Raw genomic sequence first — 17,604 nt, 5'->3', positions numbered from 1 at the left:
AGGGGCACTCGGCAGGGTTGCCCTCTTTCCCCATTATTGTTCTGTCTTGCCCTGGAACCATTAGCAGCCGCGAAAAGAAAGGAGGATGATTTTCCAGGGGTGACAGCGGGAGGTGTGGCGCATAAGCTTCTGCTTTACGCAGATGATATTTTATTATTTGTCTCTGAACCTACTAGATATATGCCTTGCCTCCACAGAATTATTAATACCTTTCCAAGTTTTCAGGATATAAAGTCAATTGGTCTAAATCCAAAGCTTTGGCGCTGACAGCGTACTGCCCAGAAATGGCTTTCCAGCCGGGCGCCTTCAAGTGGCTCAAACAGGGCATTAAGTATTTGGGGATTTTATTCCCAGCAAATTTGTCTGATTTATTTAGTTAATTTTGACCCTTTAATAAAACGGTTTTTGAACGATGTGGGCAGGTGGGCTTCATTACATTTATCGATGATTGGGAAGGTTAATGTTGTTAAAATTAATTGTATTCCAAAATTCAACTACCTGCTTCAGTCTCTCCCTGTAGATGTCCCCCTCTCTTATTTCAAGCAATTTGATAGCATAGTGAAGTCCTTTATTTGGAATGGTAAGCGCCCCAGGTTAAATTTCAATAAGTTATATAGGCCAATTGATAATGGTGGGTTAAGCCTACCCAAGATTTTGTTTTATTATCATGCGTTCGGTCTTAGACATTTGGCTCATTGGTCGCTTCCACCTGAGAGAGCCCCTCCCTGGTTTTGTATAGAAAAGGAAGTTCTTGCCCCTATCTCGCCACTGCAAAGCCTTTCGATCAAACTAGCCGGAGAGGTTAAGTCGCACCCCGTTATTTTGCATTTGCACTCGATATGGACAAAAGTGTCCAGAGTGTTTAATTCGGATATTTATTTAAACGCAGCCTCGAGCATATGGCAGAACCCTAAACTATGTATTAATAAGTCCCCTTTTTGTTGGTCAGATTGGATTGTGAGGGGGGTTAATGCACTTGGTGACTTATGAGGGTGGAGTATTGAGACCTTTTGAAAATTTTGTTAAACATTTTGGCATTCCCAGATCTCAGTTTTATAAGTATTTACAGCTTTGCCACCTACTCTGCACTATTTTTGGGAGTGGCACGCACCCCCCTAAAGCGGCAGGTGCTTTGGGAGAGGTGATTGCTGCTTTTGGAAAAGGCCATGAAGCATCAGTGTATTACTCCCTACTAATTCAGAGTCTGGGGATGGAGCCTTGACATCTCTCAAGAAAGTATGGGAAAAAGATTTGAATTTGGTATTGGAGGATGGAGTGTGGACTAAGATTCTTAAAAATGTCAAGTCTGTATCTAGAGATGCAAGGGTTCGCCTTATGCAATTTAAGATTTTATATAGATTTTATTGGACCACCTCTAGATTATATAGGCTTGGTCTTAAAGACACACCCACTTGCTGGCAATGCCAATCAGAAGTTGGAGACACTACCCATGCCTTTTGGGGGTGTGTTAAGATCCAGGAGTTTTGGTCGAGGGTTCAGAGGTATTTGTGTGATGTTTTGAACACTCAGGTTTTGCTTTGTCCCAGACTCTGTATTTCGGGTGATGGGGCGGTCATGCATTTAGGGGATAATCACATAAAAAACTGGGTTCTGACCAGTCTCATGATCGGCAGGCAAGTCATTTTAAGGGGTTGGAAGTCAAATGGAGCACCCTTTTTTTCGGAGTGGTGCGTGGAAATGGGGAGGGTAGCTGCATTTGAAGAGGCGGTAAGTAGAAGGCTGGGGTTTAGGGACTTATTTGCTAAAAAATGGGGCAAATATTTAGTTTTTTTGGGGGACTCATGGGGAGGGGATGTGGAGAGTGTAGTTTAGTTTAATCATGTATGTTTATAATTATTTTATTTATTTGTATAATATATATATATATATATATTTTTTTTTTTTTTTTTGGGATTGTGTGTGTGTTATGTGGGACCACAGGGGTGTTCGTTAGGGGTCAGTGTGTGATTGTATTAGTAGGGTTTAAATGTAAAATGTTGATTCTATATATATGTGTTGAGTTTTTTCCACTGTCATGTCCATATGAATCAATAAAAATGTTAATTACAAAAGACTGCTCTGCGAGTAAACGCACCTGCTCTGTGCTCGCTCTGCTCTGTCCATTCATATTTTGGTGCGGTTAGTGCAGTTTAGGAGCATTTGTTTCTCAAACACAAAACTAAAAGGGCAGCACATAATCAGAGAGAGAGAGAGAGAGAGAGAGTTGGCCAACTTTATAGTCACACCGGTGACTACTTTGTCACAGATTGGAGCCCTGCTTTGTGCAATTTAGATGCATCTCAGTTGGTGTAAACAGGCCTTTTAATACATTATTAGGTCTCACAGTACAGCATGAAGTATTTTTAAATTAAAGGTAGCAAACTTTGAATATAGAGCTTAACACTATCTAAAGCTATTCCTTATATCCAGTGATGTCTCCTGATGATTGTAATCATTTACTCACCTCTCCCCGAAAGACACATCAAAATTCTCTATGCGAATGTCATAACTTCGATTTTTCCCAGACGAGTCGACGCGACTGTCTTTCTTACTGCTCGCCTGACTGGCAGAAGCTTCTTCCAAAACCCTTCAAATACATCAACCAACACAAAAACATCAGACCAGATGATATCACCCAAAGGTGACGTTTAGGAGCATACAGTTCTAATATGGCACTCACAGTGGAGAAGATGTTTTCTGAGAGTCTTTCTCATTTCTGCGCTCATGTTTGGCTTTCAGTTTGGCTTCAGCTTTCTCCAGTTTCTTGGCATTCACAGTCTAACATGAAAATAAATGATATTATAGGCCATAAACAGTACTAAAGGAGATCATTCAACACGTCCAGGCACTAAGTTGCAGTAGACAGAGCTGGTGAAATGAGAGCTGATCTTACTGAATTCTGGTTCCTCTTTATCATCCAGATACCATGAACATCATTAGCAGATGACGCTGCTGAAACGGAACAAACATCTGAGACATGGAAATTTCTGTTTTAAAATGTAAATATTAAAGGAATGTTCCAGGTTCAATACAAGTTAAGCTCAGTCGACAGCATTTGTGGCATAATATTGATTACCACAAAAATTAATTTTGACTCGTTCCTCCTTTTCTTTAAAAAAAAGCAAAAATCAAGGTTCCAGTGAGGCACTTCCAATGGAAGTGAATGGGGCCAATTTATTTAACGTTAAAATTCTCCCTTTTTCAAAAGTATAACCACAACACATAAAGGATATGCAGGTTAACATGATTTTAGTGTATTAAAATCACTTACAAACCTTTTCCGTGTATAGTTATAGCTAATTTTACAACTTCCTTACCATGATGATGTCAACAAACCCTAAAATGACTATAAAATTACAATTTAAACAACTTTACAGCTCAAATAATACACAAGAAAAATACAAAACAGAAGAATTAATGTAAGTGCTTTTATAAAATTATAAGCTTCACATTTCTGCCTTTAAACCCTCCAAAAATTGGCCCCATTCACTTCCATTGTAAGTCCCTCAGATTTTTCCCTTAGAAACCCAGATTTTTCCTTTTTTTAAAGGAAAGGAGGAACGGGTTGAAATAAATTTTTGTGGTAATCAACATTACACCACAAATGCTGTCGATTGAGCTTAACTTGTATTGAACCTGGAACTTTCCTTTAAATCCTAGAAGTGCTTTTTTGGTATAATACTCTTAATATTATATTTGGTATAAGCTTTTTCATGCTTATGAGGCACCTTTTATAATGAGGCTTTTCAGAATATCTTGATATGGAAGTAGCAATGTTTCAAACACATTCACTCTGAAACTGAATCATGAATCTGTTTCAAAAGTCCAGCAAAATCTTACTAGCATATATTACATTAATAATGAAATGAGAAGAGTGAACACATACTGAGAAACTCTAAAAAACATGACAATATGTTTTTATGAGTTAAAGCAGATCCAACTGATAAATGATTGAGCTCACCTGCATCAGCAGACACTTGTGATAACTGCACTGGAGTGTCCAACAACAACTGCTGCTGACCAGAGTTACATTTAGTCCTGTGAGGAACAAATATAATCATCAACCATACACATATTACTGGGCCTGAGTGTTATGGCTGTTTTAACTGGGTTTTTACTGACTGAACTAATTCTGCATGGAATTTTCATTTTGATGAAGTCTAAATCTGGACAGACATCAATTCATTCATCAGTCCCATTTTTGCAAAGTCAGACTAACAGACCTACATAATGTGAATGTAGCTCTGCTTCGTCCAGCATGCAGCAATGTTCATTTTTACAAAGATTTTTGTTTTAGTCTTTGTTTCTGTTTTAGATCCTTTCAATTTAGTCAATATTTCATCATATTGATTAATTTTAGTCAGTTTTACTCCGACTAAAATTTAATATCATTTTCGTCAACGAAATTTACATATTTTAGTTGATGTGCAAAATGACAAAAAAACCAAAAAGGGTGTCAAATTGTAGACAAAACAAAAATCAAATATTTTCAAAAATGTATAAATATTTTTTCATTTAACCTCGTGCAACCCCATGTCCACATGCGTGGACGTTGTGTTTTGACTTCGCTATACACAACTCATAATTTAAATGAATACAAATTAAAGGGTTAACTTTTGCCGCATCGAGTCACATGACACACCAACATGACGTTGATTTCCTTGAAGCGCTCCTACGGATGCAGCACCAACAAAAGAACCTCTGGTAAAAAAAAATCTCTAAGTTTTTTCATTGAAACCTGTTTGGTTGTAAAGAGGAGTCTCTAGTTTCATTTGATATGCCGCTTTAAAAAACCTGTTCATTTTTCGCGCGTCAGCGCCCTGATAAACATGATGTCCACATATGTGGAAACTTGTACTGCATTTCCTCAAAAGTAGAAAAAACATGTTAGTTATTTTGAATAACTTTCAACATTAAAACATCTGTGGGTCATACTTTACACTATGTATTATCACACTGAGAATAAATGGGTTCATCCAAAAGCTGAACATTTTTTCAGAGGCTTTATATGGAGTTAAGATGAAATTCAGGTGTGTTTCAAAGTGTTCTGAGACCAGTACAGACAGACAGCACACTGGAGGTTAAGTCATTCACTAAATAGGGAGCAAGGGAGCATCCTCTGTCTTTCTATGCAGCTAAGTGCATTCACTCCTAAAATCCGATCAAAAGTTCAGTTTCAGGTTGCAGATGATGTTTGGACCACTCAACATGTTTGGCAGACATGGGACAATGATAATCAGTACATTGATTCAGAATTTTATAAGGCAACATTTTATTTTAACACGGTTGGCAGTGACTGGATGATGCTTGACATTACATTATTTTGAATAAGAATTATATATTCAGCTTTAGAGAAAATAAGCTGTAATGTCTGTAACATCTCAAAAACATAACCAACACTCCTGGAAAAAAACAATTTGATGAAAAACTATTTTTTTTTTACTTTATATAGCTTAGTGCTATTTAAAATTGCACAACGTAGTACCTCTGTCCACATACACCAATCAGCCACAACATTAAAACCACCTGCCTAATATTGTGTAGGTCCCCCTCGTGCCGCCAAAACAATGCCATCACATTTGTAAAGAGCGGGTATCTCAGTTACCATAGACTTTGTCAGTTCGAACCAGTATGGTCATTCTCTGTTGACCTCTCTCATCAACAAGGCATTTCCGTCCACAGAACTGCCGCTCACTGGATGTTTTCTGTTTTTGTCACCATTCGGAGTAAATTCTAGAGACTGTTTTGCGTGAAAATCCCAGGAGATCAGCAGTTACAGAAATACTCAAACCAGCCCATCTGGCACCAACAAACATACCATGGTCCAAATCACTGATTTGTTCACTTTGTTCACTGATGTTCACTTTCCCCATTCTGATGGTTGATGTGAACATTAACTGAAGCTCCTGACCAGTATCTGCATGATTTTATGCACTGCAGCCACACGATTGGCTGACTAGATAATCACATGGATGATTGTTGGTGCCAGATGGGCTGGTTTGAGTATTTCTGTAACTGCTGCCTTGATGATGAGAGTGATCAGAGAATGGCCAGACTGGTTCAAACTGACAAAGTCTACAGTAACTCAGATAACCACTCTGTACAATTGTGGTGAGAACAAATTTCATCTCACAATGCTATTTGGAGGTGTGGATCAGAACAGATTTGGCAGCACAAGGGGGACCTACACAATATTAGGCAGGTGGTTTTAATGTTGTGGCTGATGTATGTGGACATACATTTTTAGGAAAACTATTTGCTCTAGAATTTATTTATTTATTTGCTTGTTTATTATTAGGTGCTACTAGTTACAAATCAAAAATGGAAACAGAAAATGCACACAGCAGTCACGCGGGGGTCTAAGGAGGTTAAAAATGTATCGAACATTTAAAGATATAACTAACTACGTGTGTCTTTGTTGAGCAAACCTGAGCTCCTGAAATAACAGCATATAATGAATTTACTTACAGTGCATCCGGAAAGTATTCACAGCGCTTCACTTTTTCCACATTTTGTTATGTTACAGCCTTATTCCAAAATGGATTAAATTCATTATTTTCCTCAAAATTCTACAAACAATATCCCATAATGACAACCTAAAAAGAAGTTTGTTTGAAATCTTTGCAAATTTATTAAAATTAAAAAACGAAAAGAAAAAAAAAAAAAAAAAAAAAATCACCTGTACATAAGTATTCACAGCCTTTGCTCAATACTTTGTTGAAGCACCTTTGGCACCAATTACAGCCTCAAGTCTTTTTGAGTATGATGCTACAAGCTTGGCACACCTATTTTTGGGCAGTTTCTCCCATTCTTCTTTGCAGGACCTCTCAAGCTCCATCAGGTTGGATGGGGAGCGTCGGTGCACAGCCATTTTCAGATCTCTCCAGAGATGTTCAATCGGGTTCAAGTTTGGGCTCTGGCTGGGCCACTCAAGGACATTCACAGAGTTGTCCCAGAGCCACTCTTTTGTTATCTTGGCTGTGTGCTTAGGGTCGTTGTCCTGTTGGAAGATGAACCTTCACCCCAGTCTGAGGTCCAGAGCGCTCTGGAGCAGGTTTTCATCAAGGATGTCTCTGTACATTGCTGCATTCATCTTTCCCTCGATCCTGACTAGTCTCCCAGTTCCTGCCGCTGAAAAACATCCCCACAGCATGATGCTGCCACCACCATGCTTCACTGTAGGGATGGTATTGGCCAGGTGATGAGCAGTGCCTGGTTTCCTCCAGACATGACGCTTGCCATTCAGGCCAAAGAGTTCAATCTTTGTTTCTCATGGTCTGAGAGTCCTTCAGGTGCCTTTTGGCAAAATCCAGGTGGGCTGTCATGTGCCTTTTACTGAGGAGTGGCTTCCGTCTGGTCACTCTACCATACAGGCCTGATTGGTGGAGTGCTGCAGAGATGGTTGTTCTTCTGGAAGGTTCTCCTCTTTCCACAGAGAAATGCTGGAGCTCTGTCAGAGTGACCATCGGGTTCTTGGTCACCTCCCTGACTAAGGCCCTTCTCCCCCGATCGCTCAGTTTGGCCAGGCGGCCAGCTCTAGGAAGAGTCCTGGTGGTTCCAAACTTTTTCCATTTACGGATGATGGAGGCCACTGTGCTCATTGGGACCTTCAATGATGCAGACATTTTTCTGTACCCTTCCCCAGATCTGTGCCTCGATACAATCCTGTCTCGGAGGTCTACAGACAATTCCTTGGACTTCATAACTTGGTTTGTGCTCTGACATGCACTGTTAACTGTGGGACCTTATATAGACAGGTGTGTGCCTTTCCAAATCATGTCCAATCAACTGAATTTACCACAAGTGGACTCCAATCAAGTTGTAGAAACATCTCAAGGATGATCAGTGGAAACAGGATGCACCTGAGCTCAATTTTGAGTGTCATGGCAAAGGCTGTGAATACTTATGTACATGTGATTTTTTTTCGTTTTTTATTTTTAATAAATTTGCAAAGATTTCAAACAAACTTCTTTCACATTGTCATTATGAGGTATTGTTTGCAGAATTTTGAGGAAAATAATGAATTTAATCAATTTTGGAATAAGGCTGTAACATAACAAAATGTGGAAAAAGTGAAGCGCTGTGAATACTTTCCGGATGCACTGCATATACACTGATCAGCCACAATTTTAAAACCACCTGTCTAATATTGTGTAGGTCCCCCTCGTGCCGCCAAAACAGCACCAACCGCATTTCAGAATAGCATTCTGAGATGATATTCTTCTCACCACAATTGTACAGAGCGGTTATCTGAGTTACCATAGACTTTGTCAGTTTGAGCCAGTCTGGCCAATCTCTGTTGACCTCTCTCATCAACAAGGCATTTCCATCCGCAGAACTGCCCCTCACTTGATGTTTTTTTGTTTTTGGCACCATTCTGAGTAAATTCAAGAGACTGCTGTGTGTGAAAATCCCAGGATATCAGCAGTTACAGAAATACTCAAACCAGCCCATCTAGACATGGTTGACAAAGATACCGCAATCTGATCTAAAAATGAATTAAACAACTAATGAAGATGCAAATACATATCTGAGTATACATGATGTGAGTGGAGCGAGAGACAAGTTTGAACGATTATGCACACTCGGTTTCGTATACTTCCGTTGTCCGCGTTGCTGATCGGAACGCGTACAGTATGCATGACTCAAATTTCGTCATAAGCGCAGTCTGCACTCATCGTCGCCACATACGCCTGTTGTTGACTGTACTAAGAGTTTCACAAAGCAGTCGTTGTGTCGAACGCATTCATATCCGCTCTTGGTCAAGGGTATACTTTGATAGGCCACGCGGTTGACCGGGTGTGATCCAATATGGTACACAGAAAAACAAAGTATATCTGGGCCTTAAGCCCAAAGTATACTTCGGATGGGAACACAAGGCATCTACGTACAGGACACATGACGCAAATGTATTTATCAACAGCATGTGGCCCAATTTTTTTTCTAACCGCGTGTACTCTGAACGCACAGTATGCGCATGCACCTGGAATTATTTGCACTAATTAGTGGGTCCAAAAGGTGGCAACACTCACAGTTGAAAAGTTGCTGTCTCAGAGAAGAGCTAAAAGATGTAATTGCCGCTAAACAACAGGAGACGAATGTGGAAACAACAACAGTGTGTGTGCACGTTAAGAACGCGTGTGTGAGGAGGTCAGCAGATACCTGCAATGTGTATTTCTTGAGTCTGAAAGAATATAAAGACATATTTATGTGTATAAACCACTGATATATCGATATATATAGAACTGGATTGATGACGCAATGGTAAACTGCCAGCAGGAGGTGAAACCACCGGAAAGGTTTGAGCGGCCATCTTTGTGACCCAATTGCCATATATCTTCACTGGCTAACAGCTGATAACGCCATCTTTTACCATCTCCAATCTCCGGATACAACAGTCGCATCTAGTGACAATCATGATTAATGTTTAATTTGCTGTTTATGGATTATATTTGTTATGATGGAGACGATATAAGCTAACGTGATGTCAGAGCATTCATCTGTCCCGGTGTGCAGCTAATCAGTGCAACAAAACGATCATCAAGGGACTTGGCAAAACTCTCCACAAGTTGTACAGTAAGTAGGAAAAGCTGTAATATCAGCTTGTTTTGGGGAAACAACATGTCCTTTCCCCCAGAGGGTTCTTAAAAAAGTCAGACCGGGATTTCTAAATCTACAAAAATGCATGTTTTCCTATTGAAGTGCTCCCTGTAGTAAATACATAGATACATGTCATACATTATGTGTGCGTTTGCCATTACAACCTAGCGTATCAGTATAGTAATCTTTGCTTTGCTTGTCTCCCTCATTCTCTGCATGCCCGCTGTGTATGATTGATAGAAAGAGAGAGAAAATGCACGCTCTCAGGCAAGTGACCGCAAGAAAGATTCACTTTTTAATGAAAACATTTACTGTATGCAAAACAAGTAACTCCGAACGAACACTTTGATGTTTGCAATACAATTTCTGCTTGCCTCTTACCTCGGTTTCAGTGAACTTGTTTACATTCAGCTGATCTGTCTGCCTGTTTGATATAGATATACTACACATAACTAGCTCGGGCTTTCATGAAACAGGAAAAGTTCCCAACTTTAAATAAATAATTACATGTGTAATATGTTTGTGTTGTAGAGGTGTACAGCCAGATTTTAGAAATAAAATCAACGATTGAATGTTTAATGTTTAGTCACTGAAATGAGATGATTTTCTATTAAGTCAATTAGGCACATTGAAATGTTTGGGCATAGCAATATGGTGGCGCAGTGGCTTCACTGTTATAAAGTCATCAGTAATCCAGTTCTATATACTGTAAATATAAGTGGTCTAAACTCTTGAAGATAAATAGTCCACTCTCTCATATCAGTCGAAGAGTGTATGCGTCTAAAGGCTTATGTTCAACTGTAAACTGATGCTAACACCCTGTCTACACCAGCAGCAACAGTAAATGGCAATTTTGCGCTGCACGTGGTGATGCTACTCCTGCCAACAAGACAAATAAATGGTTTAGAACGTTAATTTCATCGTGTCCAATGTAGATAACAGACGCCTCAAGCCATTGTGGCGCAACGTCGCTCGTGTCCAGTGTGGACAGGATGTAAGCGTTCCCGTCAAAACCAAAGTATACTTTGGGCTTCACATGCGAGCTCTCAATCTCTCATCGTTCACTCATCTCAATGCGATTTTTTGAGAACCCTGATTTAAATCAGAGAGATATGCTTTTCACAATACAACTAAGAACAGTTTAAACTTTTCAAGGTGCATTCAGTAGTTTGGAGCCAATTTAAAAAAGTTTTTACACATTAATGAATGAATTGTGTTTTTGTAAAGTTTGATCCGAAAGGTCACATGTACTCACATAAGATGAAGACTGTAATCATAATAGTTTTCTATAAAAAGTGTTTTTATTATGCATGGTGTGGGTCACCCCCTTCAATGTGTTTCGCCATGTTGAAATCACATGACCCGCTGTGTTTCACTAAATTTCAAAAAAAAAAAAAAAAAAAAAAAAAAAAGCCGGCCTGCCACCTATGTAGATACACTTGGCTATGCTTATGTAGCACACAGTTTTGTTGGTTGGTGATGTGAAGAGCGAAAAGAACACATTGGAACATACTTATTTATCGTGCTTTAGCAGCGGAGACAATGGGAGATTCAGTAGCTGTACTGCCAAAGAAGCAAAAAAAGGTCTGAAGCAAGAAGACAGAAAGACTGGCAAAGACAAAAAACTAGAGTAAACATCGGTGTAAGGGGGTTTAGAGGAAAGGAGGAGGCGAGAACCGGCTTGACAACTTAAATAATAATATATTAACCAAAAACACACAACTAAAAACACACAACTAAAAACACAGCACAGCTGTCTGTAATTCTCTCTCTCTCGAACTGTCGTCCCCGGCCGCCTTTATCCCTCGCACGCCCCATCAGGCTGATTGGGGACCGGGTGTGTCTCATTCCAGCCCGGCCCCGCCCTCCTCGGCTCTACAATCGGTAATGGTAAGGCATCTACATCTTCATTAGTTTAGTGCAAAGTAGCTTGGCACAGCGATTGTTGTGGATTTTGTGTAAACCATAACTTTGTTTGCTTGGAAACAAAACTAATTCATCAAAAATAAGGTTCATTTTACACTAAGCAGTTCTCTAATAAAGGTAATAACTGTCTTTAGAAATAACATGAATGTAGACGGTCTCCAAAGATTATTGATATGAGGGACAATTATAATTTGTCCTTAACTGTAGAAGCATGTTCACTTGATTTCTGATGTTTGTTTTTAGGCAAAGCAATTATATTATAGTAATAATAAATAACTTTAGAAATTACCTCAAACTCCGACATTTTCCCGATGCAAATGATATTCCAGAGCTGGAGGGGGCATCAGAGACGATCATGCATATCCACGTCAATAGATGGCAGTACAGCATCTAACACCACTGTCGTATCGGTACTTAAAGTACACGAAGAACAGCAATGCATGTGTAAGCTAGAGAACTACTGAATGCCCCTTTAATAACAGCACCACGTTTTCAAGCAGTCGCTTAATAATCGGTATTGATCAGTATCGGCCTCAAATTTCCTGATCGGTGCACCACTAACTGCTACTGAAATTAAACATAAGGCATAAACTTACTAACAGTTACCAAAAGAAAGAACAACAACTACACAAAACCACTATACTATCGGATTTAGTGACATGAACCTTTGTACTGTCAACTTTAAAAGGAAATGTATTTGTGCAGAACATGTAACACAAGACAGTTTCATCACTTACAGCTGGAGAGAGTTGAACATCTGAAAGCAGATCTCTCGAATGTCATCTTCATTCTTATCACCAACCTCTTGAAGAACTCCACCGATGGCATCAAACACTTCCTCTGCATCCTCAAAATCTGAGCTGCCGCTGCCCAACACACCTGCACAATAATACACGTCACAGTCACACATAATTTTAACTAGAAAAGTCTTTATTACAGGTATAATACATATATTAAATGATATCAATCTCATTTCATAACAACACTATTCATTAATTCTGATGAATGACTTAATGAAACAATGACCAATTTATTTTACCAGAGGAAGTTACTTATAACCTGTGCATCTCTTAGAACCAGTGTGATTCTCTAAAAATCACAGTAAAGAACAAACTGTTTCTTTAAAACCCAAGAATATTCCATCGTAATATATTCCTTTCATTCTGTTCATTTTTATAAATAAAATTATTACTTATCTAATATTGTGGTGTATTTGGTGAATTGTCAGCACTCATGGTTGATTTTAGCTCATGACAGCATGAAGTGAATATTTCAGTAGTTCTGATGTTTTCATTATGTCACATAATTATTCATCATTATATCTTACAATACTCCAGTACACACTCCTCAGCAATCACATGATATACTGTATATTACATTGTAATGTATCACAATGATTACTATAATAATATAATATATAGCATAATATAATATTGAGGACACAATACATGACATGTCTATCTGTTTGCTTGAAAATGAGACCAATGTCGCTGTCAAATTTCACTGCTGTTTACTTCTCATAGATTAACATATATTGCATTCATGAGTTGATTTTATACTGTGATATAATTGATCAGCCACGTGTATATTTAATCATTTAAATAATAATGTCGTAACTGATGCGTTTCAGTCAGAGCATTGTCAACACATCATCAGCACTACTGTATCTAGTAAAGGAACTTCTGTCATGCCCGCCGGACTGCGCAATAACACTGACCATAAGCTGTATAAAAGTATATAAATGTGACAGTACCGGTGATATAATCGAAGAGTTCAGAGTCGATCTGTGGAAACTCGTTCTTCAGTATGACCACATACGCCGCCATCATACACACACCGGGCCGGACACAGTGCTCATGCGCAACGGCGCACCATAAACACGTGCAAGAATGCAGCTGCAGCTCATATTGGTCTCTTCCTGCAGGTGGCGCTCTAATTCGAAGTCTAATTCACCATTGGGTTCCCTCTGGATTTTCCTGTGTTTTTATAATAGGGGTTTTGAACTCATCAGTAAAACAAAGTCTGTGGTAAACATTACTTGACGATATGTGGACGTGTTGTTCAACACATAAATTGCACACAGTCAAACCTCAAACGTGAATTTTGAAGCTGCCGTGTGTGTGTGTTTTAAAGTATGTAATTCAATACTGCTTCAAAATTAACGTTTGATGTTTGACTGTGTGTAATTTATGTTGTAGAACAAACGTCCACGTATCGTTAAGTAATGTTTACCACAGTCCACAGACCTTATTTTACACACATGTTCAAAACCCCTATTATAAAAACCCATAGGAAAATCCAGAGGGAACCCACTAATTCTCTTCCAGGTTTTTGGACTAGCAGCATTCAAATGTCAAGGCGATTTTTGTCTTTTTGGAGACACGTGTATTAGTAAGTGTAAATGTTTGAATCTATCATTTCAAAAGATTTGTATCTTGCATCCGAATTATAAAATACTCAAGAAGTGTCAATAAAATGATTAAATAAAATACCTATTCCAGTAAAGATAATCGTCTGTGATTGGTTCATCCTGACCAGCGTTGAGAAAAGTAACAAATTATCACACTGCATTGCTGTTATATTAATTAATCATTAATTAATTTAAATCAATAACAGGAAACGGAGTCTTTGCAAGGTGGAATACCAGATATAGACACTGCAGGACAGATCTCCAAGATTTCCATCCTAAACTCTTTAACCCAACACCCACATTTCCATCCGAAACTATTTCTCCCACTTAACTTGTATTCCCAGCAGTCCTCCAAGACTTTACGGGTACAATACTTGTTTACTGCTCGTTAAAGAGACCCACCCATAAGTTGCTGCCAGTTTCCTTCCTCTCATCTCCAAAATCATCTCCCGCATTTCTACACCTACTGCATCAGGTGATGACCTGTCACAGCATAATCTCAGAGCTCTGGACTGAATAACATCAAATCTTTTCAGGACTGATTTGGCTGCTGCTCCAAAAACAATACAACCATAGTCCAAATATGATCTTATTAACGCTTGAAACATATTTAATAATGCACAATGACTGGCACCCCAATACGAGCCAGCCACTAATCGCATACAATTAAGGACTGCTTTACATTTCGCTTTTATTTTTATAATATGCTTCTGCCATGTTAACCTTTCATCAAAACACATACCGAGGTACTTAAATACTGACACTCTTTCTAAAGGTTGATCATATAAATTCAAAGCAATTTGTTCTTTAATCCGTCTCCTTGTGAATATCATATAGTTTGTCTTTGTTACTGAAAACTTTAACCCCCAGTCCAAAGACCAATTTTCAACCTCCCTGGTTGCCTCCTGCACATTCTTGACAACAATATCCAGATTTCTGCCTCTTTTCCATAAGGCTCCATCATCTGCATATAAAGCCTTTCCTATATCCGATTTAACCTTATCATATATGTCACTAGTCATCAAGTTAAAGAGGACTGGGCTTATTACACTACCCTGGGGAGTACCATTCAAAATATCATAAGATCCTGATAATTCTTCACCCATTCTTACTTTAAAAGTATGCCCAAATAAAAAGTCTAATACCCAATTATACAACTTACCTCCAATACCAATTTTGTTTAGTTTAATTAACAAGCCCTCCCTCCACAACGTGTCGTAAGCCTATATCAAAGAACACTGCAACTAAAAACTCTTTCATTAGTAATGATTTTTTAATTTAATTCTCAAACAATATCAGAGTATCCATTGTCAATCTAACTCCTTTTTCTCAAGATAATAATTGAGCCATTTAACTATCATGTTTTCCATTACCTTACATAAATTAGAGGTAAGAGCAATACACTGCCGGTCAAAAGTTTTGAAACACTCATTCTTTATTATAATTTTTTTTCTTCACATTTTAGAATAATAATAAAGTCATCAAAACTATGGAATAACATAAATGGAACTATGGGAATTATGTTGTGACTAAACAAAATCCAAAATAAATCAAAACTGTGTTATATTTTAGCATCTTCAAAGTAGTCACCCTTTGCCAAGAATTTGCAGACATGTACTCTTGACATTTTCTCAACCAACTTCTTGAGGTATCACACTGGGTTGCTTTTTAAACAGTATTGATGGAGTTCCCATCTATGTTGGGCACTTATTGGCTGCTATTATTTGGTCCAATTCATCAATTTCAAAAACTTTTTTTAATTTTCTTTATAAAATTTTTGTTTTATAATGAAAGAAATTAATATGGTGGCACAATTATATTTTTGTCTACAAAACTAATTTCAAATATTTAAGCATACGCCTTCAGATCAAAAGATTTTTAAGATCGTGAGAAACATTTCAGTTAAGTGTTTCAAAACTTTTGACCGGTAGTGTAGGTCTGTAGCTGCTAGCTTTTATAGCATCTTTACCTGGTTTAACTACTGGAATCACTATTGCATATTTCCAATCTTTAGGCAGTATACATTCATTCCAAATTTGATTATATACTACCAATAATAATCTCAAAGCTGATACTGATAACTCCTTTAATATTTTATAACTAATCATAGCTTGACCTGGAGATGTATTTTTTGAATTGTTAATAGCAACTGATCATTCAAACAAATTAAATTCATCATCCATTCTATTATCAAACTCGACTTTTGTAGCATACATTATTATGCAAGTTCAGGACTTGCTGTCTTCTTATTAGAAAAGTATCATTTAGATTTCCAAGACTATGAGCTTTAACAAAAGAACTGGCCATAATTTCCACCTTCTCTTTATTTGAAACGGCCACCTCTCCATTTTCTTCGATTACTGGAGTCTTTTTAATACCTCCCACATCATTCATCTTCCTAATCATACGCCATACTACATCCATCCCAGTGTCCCCCCCAATTGAGTTACAAAATTTCTGCCAAGCTTCTCTTTTTGCACCCTTAATTACCTTTTCATTTGATAATCTACAACTGTCTCTTGTGAAAGTGTTTTCTTTAAAATTTTAAAAGCCTTGTTCCTTTCTTTTATTGCCTTTGAACACTCCTCTGTCCACCAAGGAACATTTCTACCTTTAACTTTAACTTTTAACATGGGAATTGACTGATTTGCATCCAAATATATTCCATTTACTACTTTATTAAAATTTTCTTCAATATTACTATCCAAATTCATGTTACAAAATATTTCTTCACAAAGCATATTAAATTTCCCCCAGTTCACTTTCTTATAGTTCCATCTTATACCGTAATTATTAGTATGCTGTTGTACTTGCATCTGTAAATCACATGACACTGGGAAGTGATCACTACCCATATTATTATCTACAACTGACCATGTACATTTGCCAGCTAATGATACTGATACTATTGTTAGGTCCAAGTAGGATGATCCTCCTTTGACTATATCCATTCTAGTTGATTGTCCATCATTCAGACAAACCATTTCACTCATTTTCATAAATTACTTTACTGTCTTCCCATTTTTATCAGTATCCTTACTAAACCATACACTATTATGAGCATTAAAATTACCACATACTATAACTTTATTTGACATATCTCCAATTGCTGCTTTTCTTTTTTTTTTTTTGTCATTAACAATTTTTATTGATTCCACACTCAAGTCAACACAAACAGCACATGAAAACATGGAATCAACTTTCTACAAATATTCCCCCCTCCCTCCCTCCCTCCCTCCCTCCCCTCCCCTCCACCCCACCCAATACACATCCCAGTGGTCAGACACATATACAAGCAGACAGTCCAGAGAAAATACTCAGACATAACAAAAAAAAACAAAACAACAAAAAAAAAATTGCCCAACAAAAGAGAAAAAGGGTTCCACACGTCAGTTAATTACATACACACCATTTATGCTGTGCCTCTCCATTGTTCCTCCAAGAAGGCCAAATAAGTGCCCCACTTCTTCTCAAAGGCACCCAAGCTACCCAGCCGTCTATGCAACATCTTTTCAATGGCTGCCACTCTGCCCAATTCGGTGCCACTCATGAAATGAGGGCACACCAGCCGACTTCCATCCCCCAAGGATCACTTTCCTGCCGATCATCACACTGGTAAGGACCCAGTTTTTAATGTGTGTATTCCCTAAGTTAACCCCCGCCCCATC

The 17,604-nt window shown here is 38.1% G+C and overlaps 1 protein-coding gene across 3 annotated transcripts in view; it reads right to left on the bottom strand.

The window, feature by feature from the left end:
* Positions 1 to 13,367, bottom strand: part of LOC127442867 (ATP-binding cassette sub-family F member 3-like) — a 63,689-nt gene extending 50,322 nt beyond the window's left edge. For 2 of the 3 annotated variants that reach the window (XM_051701147.1, XM_051701149.1), the window contains exons 1-6: positions 13,280 to 13,367; positions 12,264 to 12,405; positions 3,962 to 4,038; positions 2,894 to 2,952; positions 2,681 to 2,778; positions 2,465 to 2,587 (exon numbers count right to left, since the gene is read on the bottom strand). In XM_051701147.1, the coding sequence (XP_051557107.1) occupies positions 2,465 to 2,587; positions 2,681 to 2,778; positions 2,894 to 2,952; positions 3,962 to 4,038; positions 12,264 to 12,405; positions 13,280 to 13,355 (575 nt within the window). In that variant the 5' untranslated portion in view covers positions 13,356 to 13,367. The remainder of the gene's footprint in view (positions 1 to 2,464; positions 2,588 to 2,680; positions 2,779 to 2,893; positions 2,953 to 3,961; positions 4,039 to 12,263; positions 12,406 to 13,279) is intronic. The other variant, XM_051701148.1, reaches the window with a different exon arrangement.
* Positions 13,368 to 17,604: the final 4,237 nt, after the last annotated feature.

Source organism: Myxocyprinus asiaticus, chromosome 6, assembly GCF_019703515.2.
Source record: "Myxocyprinus asiaticus isolate MX2 ecotype Aquarium Trade chromosome 6, UBuf_Myxa_2, whole genome shotgun sequence".
Lineage (NCBI taxonomy): Eukaryota > Metazoa > Chordata > Actinopteri > Cypriniformes > Catostomidae > Myxocyprinus > Myxocyprinus asiaticus.
This window is presented reverse-complemented; position numbering and strand designations above follow the sequence as displayed.